The 8,639-nt window shown below is 41.1% G+C and overlaps 1 protein-coding gene across 3 annotated transcripts; it reads right to left on the bottom strand.

Moving 5' to 3' along the window:
• Nucleotides 1-204: 204 nt before the first annotated feature.
• LOC115742502 (endochitinase EP3-like) lies at nt 205-7,596 on the bottom strand. 3 transcript variants are annotated; one of them, XM_048282381.1, is made up of 3 exons: nt 7,164-7,596; nt 6,955-7,031; nt 205-564 (listed from the first exon to the last, which is right to left on the bottom strand). In XM_048282381.1, exons 1-3 carry the CDS (start codon nt 7,579-7,581, stop codon nt 214-216), a joined length of 846 nt encoding a protein of 281 aa, XP_048138338.1. In that variant the 5' UTR covers nt 7,582-7,596; the 3' UTR covers nt 205-213. The 3 variants fall into 3 exon arrangements, with proteins under 3 accessions (XP_048138338.1, XP_030532685.1, XP_030532813.2); XM_030676825.2 differs by lacking the exons at nt 6,955-7,031; nt 7,164-7,596 and adding an exon at nt 877-1,319 and having other exon boundaries at nt 205-617; XM_030676953.2 differs by lacking the exon at nt 205-564 and having other exon boundaries at nt 6,420-7,031.
• Nucleotides 7,597-8,639: the final 1,043 nt, after the last annotated feature.

The following is an 8,639-nucleotide window of genomic DNA, read 5'->3' as shown; positions in this document are numbered from 1 at the left end:
ATTAATTTGGATTTACGTTGTACTTTTCTGAATATCTGATAACGTAAATCGAATAATCAAAAGGGTCATTAAATTGCTTAACATAAGCAACATCTTTATTTCATCATCCTTCATCCTTGATTACCAAGCTACATTTGGCGGAGAAAGGCTGTGTTTAGAGCACATTATTGTCAATGTTTGTAACCCACATTGATTAATCCCGACCAAGAGCCCTTAACAATAGAGATTACGGCCAGGTGTAACCCCAAGTTGCTTGCAATAATTAGTGTAATACGCGACCCGGGCTCGAACAGCTGCTGAGTTCCCCCCGTTGCACTCTCCGCCGTTAATCGCTCGGATCGTTGCAGCGAACCCTTGGCTTGAGAGCTTGAACTGCATGTTGTTCCTCGTCCAGAACCACAGGGCGGTCTTGAAGGCGATGACGGGGTTGTTCGCGACGGTCTCCGGCGAGTTGAGCCCGTCGAACCCGAGGCTCTTGCCGGCCGCGCCGTAGTTGTAGTTCCACGTGATCTGGAAGGGCCCTCGGCCGAAGTACTTCTTGCCTGGTTTGCACGGGTACTGCTTCGCGCTCGGGTCGCAGTAGGTGCCCCCATTTATCTCTTCGATATAACAAAAATCTGCAAGAACGCATGTATAAGCATTGTATTGAAATTCTTTTGAGTCATGTGGTATTGAATTATTATTGAATCATTCGGTGGTTGGATGGATGACACGTGCCCTTAGATTTGGAAATAGTTATGCCATGATAAATGTATACAAGGTTAGAAAAGGGAGATCTTAATAAAGTTTATTTTTAAAAGTTTAATTTTATGCATCCAAAGCTAATATTGCATGGTGTATAAGAATGAGAGCGTGCATGAAAAGGACGGAGCTTACGTCCGGTCTCATGCGTGACTTGAGCGAAGAAAGCGGCGATCTCCCGCTTCGAGGCCACAACCGACCCGACCCGCCCGAACCTCGGGAAGCTACCGAGCGCCTTGAGGAACGCTTGCCTCGAGTAGAACTTCTTCCCGGCGCAGCTGGAAGCTGCCTGGCCGATGATCCTGTTGAAGAAGGCGGCGGTGACGACGTTGCCGACCACGACCCCGCCAGTGGCGGGCGGAGCCGCGGTGGTGCTGCAGGGGCCGGCTTTGCAACCCGGCCCGCAGTAGGCGTGGCTGGTCCCGCAGTAACCGTACCGGCTACAGCAGAGGCCGGCGGCGCATCCGCAGTTTTGGGCGGTCACCAGCGGCGCGACCGAGGCGACCACGGCGAAGCATGCGACGAGGATGGCGAGAAGCGTGTTCCGATTCATGTCGAGAGGTGTATGGTTCGGACGAAGCATGGATTTGCGATGTCGAGGGAAGAGGAGGGCATGGTGTATTTATAGTGGAGTGAGGGGACAAAAACTTTACACATGCATGTGAACAATTACGTAGGACGAGGATGACTGACCGTCGCACTTTGAATTTGAGGGCGTAACTCTGTTCAATAAAGTGGGATGTCCTTGTGATGTTGGTATTACTCCAGTCTTATATATAAATACCCTCGTATGCGGTTTATGTCACTACCGAATGTATTGATCATGTAGATTCGGACAAAGTACGTTGTCCATATAAAATCAGTTTTTATACTGGCAGGCGTGAAATGGAAATTCTGGAGGAAAACTATCAAAAAAATCTTAAACGTATTGTAATTATGAGAATTCAGTCCTACACCCGTCTCCTTTTTTTTTTTTTGGTTGATTGAGTCTTAAATTTCTTGGGTTTGCGTCAATTCAATCAATTCAGCCATTTTTTGATTGGAAATCGCTCATATGAATGTCCGCAGACGCTGATATGGACAATTCTAATATTTTTCTTCTTTTCTTTCTTTCTTTCTTTCTTTCTTTTTCTTTTTTTTGTGTCTTCACTTCTTCCTCTAGCCAGTCAACGGAACTAAAGGAAGAAGGGAAGAAAAAAAAAGAAAAAAAGAAAAAAGAAATGAATAAATAAAAAATTCAACTCGGCTGGCTAGAGGAAGAATGGAAGAAGAAAAAACGAGAAAAAGAAAGAAAAAAAAGAATAAATTAAAAAATTAAAAAAATTAAAATATAATTAAAAGTTGTCAACGTTAGTGCGGACCGCGCCACATGGGACGACCGACATTCATGCATGCTATTTTTCGCAAAAATTGACTGGATGAATTAAATTGATATAAATGAAAATATATTTAGGACTCAATATTGCAAAAGAAAAAAGATTCATGACTAAATTGAACCGATTGTTATAGTTTTAGAACTTTTTTCGTAATCGTCCTGAAATTATCATCTGCAAATGGAATGATTTCATTTACCGAAATAAGAAAAACTTGTGTACGCAATACGTAGCAGCGCCTAATCCCTACTCGAATAGTTAATCTTTCTACACCGTTAGCGCACGGAAGAATCCCAAATTGGTGGAGAAGACTAGTTATAATATGCTCGGCACCGCTTTATTTTTTGTGATCTACCCCTTGATTGTAGGATCTGGAGAGATTACCAAAGCTTTGACTTTGACTTTGGAATGGCAATCTTGCGTCCAAAGTATACTATGCCTCATCCAACGGGGTTAGTGCAGAATCAATTATCCAATGTATTACTTTATGAAGGGCACTACGCCCGATCCGACGTTGGCTTGGACTTTGAAATGCCAAGCTTGTTTTCAGAATATGCTTTATGCCCCCGATCCGACGTTTCATTCTTACTTCTTTCTCAATCAATCCGATATAGCGGGGAGGAGATTGTCCAATCAATCTTAAATCTATTGTACGGATGCTAATTCAGTTCTAAACTTTTTAATTTTACTCATTAAGTCCTAAAACCTTGACGCATAATTCCAATGTGGCTTTTTTGGCCAATTTTCGCTTGAAATCGCTGACGTGACGATATACACGTATGTATCACCACTTAAGCAATTTTTAGTGATAATTGGTCATAATGATTACATTGAAATTTTGTGCATGAGTTTAGCACTGAATTGGAAAAATTAGGACTGAATAAACATATATATATATATATATATATATATATATAATAGATTTAGAATTGATTAGATAATTTTCTCGATATATATAGGTCATTGGTCAATCTATGATATTTTGTGGAATGAGTTACTATTTTCTCAAAAGTTTTAGGTATTTTTGTCAACTCGAGAAGCTAGAACATAAGATATTCGAAATTACAAAATTATTGTAGAGGGTTATGATCAATTACAATAGATGAATATTTAAATCAAGCATTTAAGAACAAATTAGTCATGTAAAAGATCTTAGCCTACTTTTAGGGGGACGGGATGGAGTTGGTCACAAAATAGAAGGGGTAATGGGATGAACGGAATTGGCATCTGTATTCAGAACGGAACGACTAGCTTGAGATCAGGAACTGGCCTGGTCTCCATGATCAGTTCGGTATGACATTGACAAGGAACCAGCGTTGGTTCGATTTCCAATCCGAATTTTCGGAATCAATAAATCATCATGTTCATAGTTCCATGTTTGATTTCCCTTGAACCAAGTATGCCATGTGACATTTTTTTTCAAAAGAGATGAATAAAATCAATAATATGGGCTTGATTTTTTTAATTATGTTTTTGCTCAAAAGGATGGGCTTGGTTTGAGAAGCCCAACTTTTTTGCTTTAAGGGTCTGTTTGGTAACACTCCAGATTCTTTAATTCTTATTCTTTTGTTCTCAAGAACAAAAAATGAATATAACTTTGTTTGGGAATGTCAGTTGATATAACTTTGTCGGCAACCCTCGTTTGATGCCGACAATGGTAGCCCTCGCCTAGATCTACATGAATCGTTGCTTCCGAAGTTAGATTTATGAGGGATTGATGAGTGGTAAGCTAGGTTGGTATTTTTCCTCATTTAGACAAGAGACATTGACATATTATTTGCTTTGTTCTTGGTATTTTCTCCTTGTTAATTACATTGCTAATCTACTTTGCAGAAAGTTCTAGGCATTAATGTTCTCTCAAAACAACTTGTGTGTTAAGCTGTGGTTTGTTGTAACCTAACTGGTTTTAAGGTATTAGAATAGAAATTCCAACCATAGATCACGAGCATCTTCCATAAGCTTGTCATATGGTAAATGTGAATAAACTACCGCAAAGTAAATAGACGCTTGAACTGAGCTATCATGATTAATATGTACTTATTTTACAGCATTACAACATTTGTTTGCCAATCTTTTTCAAAAGACTCCTTGAAGATTAGAACATTCCTCATGTAGCATCATTAGAACTCTCGAGCAGAATTGGTGGAGCTTTTGAGCTGAGAAAAGAAATGGGCCTAGTTTGAATCAGGGCTCTCTCTTTCTCTCTCTCTCTCTCCCCGCAGCAAATTCGAGCTTTTGTGGACTTTTGATGGTGTCACCGTGCGATTATGTTTTTTTTTTTTTTCAAGTAGAAATTTGTTAACAATGTTATGACTATATTATATATTGGACTTACTTTGATTGTATGAACTTGTTATTGCTTTTTTTTTTATTTTTTATAGATACATCGTTTTAATAGCTAAAAATTGTTGATATTATAGATCCCGTAACTCTTTACGGATACAAAATTATGGTCATTTTCTCACCCACTGGGCAAATTGTCATCTCAAATCCGTCCGTTGGATTTTTATCTGTCCGACTACGTCAAAATCAGCACCTTAGGGGGCGCATGTTAACACTTCTCTACGAGAAATTAATTTCTGATCAAAAGTTGATTTCTCTACTTCTCCTCAAAAGTAGAAGTTGATTTTTCTACTTCTGCTTCAGATTGACTTTTGATAAAAAAAATTCGTTTGGTAACGATTGAAAATTTTTACTTTTGAAATATTATTAACAAAATCTTCGGCGGCGGCGGTCGACGGTGGTCGGCGGTGGTGGTGGTCGGTAGTGGGTGGCGATGGTCGGCGGTGGTCGGCGGTAGGCGGTGGCAATGGCGACGGGTGGCGGTGGGTGGGCGGTGGTCGGCGGCCGCGGCCGGCGTGGTCGGCAGCCGGCGATTGCAGCAACGGTGGTCGGCGAAGGCGGGTGTGGTCCAAGAAGTGATTCTTGAGTCGAATCCAAGAAGTGATTCTTGAGTCGAGAAGTTAAAATTTTTTATTTCTTAAAATTGGCCAAAAATCCTATTAGAAGTGAAAAATCTTTCCAAAAGTGAAAAATTCTATCAGAAGTTAATTTTTTTACCAAACGGATTTCTACTTCGATCGGGTTTTTATCAAACACATTTTTTTGCTAGATGGGCTTTTGGCAGAGAAATGCAATTTCTGAAGTATTTCCGGGCCCTACAAACCCAAATGACTCCAACCAGCTGGTTGACCTTGACTTGACTCGGCGTTATGGTCTTGAATGATCGACTATCCCCTTCTTCATCATTGCCTAATGTTGATCTCATTCTCATGACCAGGTTCATTAAATTGGACAATTACACGCATCGGGCGTTAATAAACATTTGCGTTTAGGGTGACTCTGACTTTTGAATTTTGCTTTTAATCATGCTAACCTTGGAAAAATATGTGCGTATAAAATAAATACTAAAAATCATTTTGACTTTTTCACGACGCTTTTGAAAATCATACAATATTCTTGACATTCCCAGTTTGAAAGCCAAAACTTCATTTTTCAAAGGGTCTGAGCGGGATCACCATGTTCATATGTCATTATCACTAGGAATCGGTTGCACTAGAGATGATTAATGTGGGTCTTGGGTCGGATCTAATTTATTGCCTAAATTGACCATGAACAAAAAAGAAAAGAACTAAAATTTTCAGGGTGAGCCTAAGCTGAGCCGGACTATACAAGTAAATTGCGTTGCACAAGTCCGCCGAAAAGGTGCCCTTCTGGCATATGTGGGCTGAGCCGGCCTATGGATCGACAGATCCATGATCGAGTCTAGATTGCACTATTTGAATACTTTAGAATTTAATTGCATCGTTGCTATAAATTTTGCATTCTGGTGCTCTGGTTCTTATAAACCTAGCTATATCATTTGATATTCAATATTTATGTACCTTATATTACCTTTCTATGCTAATCTCCCAATCAATTTAATAAATATATTGCCTTTGATTAGACTCGCGATCCGGGACATCCAACTCCTTCATAAACATATTTAAGGGAATGAAAGCCAAAGATCGAGCGGTCGTAGGTTATCCAAATTTAATTCCGGCTTTCGATATCCATCTAGTTTGGCGAAAATTTAATCAAATGGTTGTGGCGAAACCGAAGATCCACTTGATAAGAACATCACGTAATTCCACTTTTGGACTTATATGCTTCCCAAGATGTCTTAGTTAGCTCATCATGGCTATGTTAAAGGATAATTAACATGCTCAAGTCATGATTTGACTCGGATCTTCATGTTGTTTTTTATTCAGACAAAAAGTTTCGTATGTGGTCAAATTCATATGAACAGTTAAGTCAATCAAATAGTCTCACAAAAGCAAATATCTTTATTTCATCGTCTCCTTTCTCCTTAGGGTTTTTTTTTTCTAACATCACTAGTGCAAGGAGGCCATTTGTTCATGCTGATGACCAAGCTTACATTAGGCAGAGGAAGGCTGTTCTCTAGGGCACATTATTGTGAAGGTGTGTACCCACATTCGCTAATACGGATCGTAGACCCTTAACAGTTGAGATTACCACCAGGTGCAACCCCAAATTGCCTACAGTAATTGTTGTAATACGTGACCCGGGCTTGAACAGCTCCTGGGTTCCCCCCGTTGCATTCTATGCCGTTAATGGCCCTGATCGTGGCACCGAACCCTTGCCCCGAGAGCTTGGACTGGACGTCGTTGGTCCTCCAGAACCACAGGCCCGTCTTGAAGGCGACGATGGGGTTGTTTGCCACAGTCTCCGGCGCGTTGAGCCCGTCGAACCCGATGCTCTGGCCGGCCGGGCCGTAGTTGTAGTTCCACGAGATCTGGAGGGGCCCTCGGCCGAAGTACCTCTTGCCCGGCTTGCACGGGTACTGCGGCACGTTGGGGTCGCAGTAGATCTTTTTCGGGTCGGTTCGCCCATCTATCTCTTCGATATAACAAAAATCTGCAAAGGAGAAATGTCTAAGCATTTTATTTAAACTGCAAATTATTCGTTTATATATCAGAACTAATGTTGCATGGTGCACAAGAATAAGAACATGCATGAACAGGAGAGAACAAGACAAGTCTAACTTACGTCCAGTCTCATGCGTGACATGAGCGAAGAAAGCGGCGATCTCGCGCTTTGAGTCGTCGACCGACCCGACCCGGCCGAACCTCGGGAAGCTACTGATGGCATCGAGGAACGCTTTCCTCGAGTAGAAACTCTTTCCGGCACAGCTCGCGGGGGCCTGGTTGAGGATCGCATTGAAGAAGGCATCGGTGACGATGTTGCCGACCACAACTGCGTTAGTGGCGGGCGGGGCTGCGGCGGGATCGCAGGGGCCGGCTTGGCAACCCGGCCCGCAGTAGTCGCGGCCAGTCCCACAGTAACCGTAACGGCTGCAGCAGAGGCCAGCGGCGCACCCGCAGTTTTGGGCAGTCACATGCGGCACGACCAAGGCGAGGACGGCGAAGCATGCGACGAGGATGCCGGTAAGTGCCTTCCGGTCCATGGCGATAGAAGTATGTTTGGGACAATGTATTAACTTTGCGATGCTGAGCGAAGAGAAGGGCAGGGTGTATTTATAGCAGAATGATGGGTGACTTAGTCCTTTGATGAATAGGAATTTTGATGGATGAGGACATAAATTTCCACGTGCGTGTGGACTGAGCAGAATGAGTTGACCCGACTGACCTAGACTTTGCAATTTGAGGACATACTCCGTTAAATAACGTGGGAAATACGAAGACGAAGACTAATGTATTTTTTAGGATTTAACACATAATGAAGTAAAGCGTAGTGAGAAAGAGAAAATCGAGATACGAGATTTTATTCTGATTCACCCTTAAACTAGGGCTACGTCCGGCAGAAGGTTTCAGAATAATTAGCACATTGCGCCTTTCGTTACATCACTTAATGACAAGTGAAAAAGAATATATGTAGCAGTAGCTATTTATGGCACAAGCCCAAACTATGAATGTAAAAATCATGATCGGGAACTACGTGCTTTCCTATCGTTGGGAAGTATGAACCACGACCCAACAGTATTAAGTTACGTGGCATACTCTTATTAAATGCCGAGTAAGTATGATCTAATTTATGTAAATGTACAAGGGACACTGTCGGTGTAACATATTTTTGACAAAGGCAATCATGAAATCAAGACACTCATCTATACCGATGGAATGAATCCGTTTACCGAAATTAAAGATCATATACGTATCAACGATGGGAAAATTGTCCAAAAAGTTCTAAATCTATTGCTCTTTTACTAATTCAGTCCCGAACATTGTAATTTATCAATTGAGTCCTAAACCTTTTCATGTATTGTCAATTAAAAATTTAATAAAAAATAAATAAAAAAAAAAAGAAGAGGAAAAAGGAAAAAAAAATTCAAAAATTCAAAAAAATGTTAAAATACTACTAAAAAAATTCCCCACGTCTACGCCGGCCTTGCCATGTAGGATGGACGGGGTCCAAATCGATGATTTTTGGTCAAAATTGGCTGAATGGATTTAATTGACAAAATGTGACAATGTTTAGGATTCAATTGACAAAATTAATAGATTT

Source organism: Rhodamnia argentea, chromosome 7 (assembly GCF_020921035.1).
Source record: "Rhodamnia argentea isolate NSW1041297 chromosome 7, ASM2092103v1, whole genome shotgun sequence".
Lineage (NCBI taxonomy): Eukaryota > Viridiplantae > Streptophyta > Magnoliopsida > Myrtales > Myrtaceae > Rhodamnia > Rhodamnia argentea.
This window is presented reverse-complemented; position numbering and strand designations above follow the sequence as displayed.

Coding starts and splice junctions, on each gene's coding strand:
- LOC115742502 (XM_048282381.1), bottom strand. CDS start 7,581: ATGGACCGGAAGGCACTTACCGGCATCCTCGTCGCATGCTTCGCCGTC. Junction 7,032..7,163: donor TGTCACGCATGAGACTGGAC/GTAAGTTAGACT, acceptor TCTCCTTTGCAG/ATTTTTGTTATATCGAAGAG. Junction 565..6,954: donor ACCCCAACGTGCCGCAGTAC/CCGTGCAAGCCG, acceptor GACCCGAGCGCG/AAGCAGTACCCGTGCAAACC.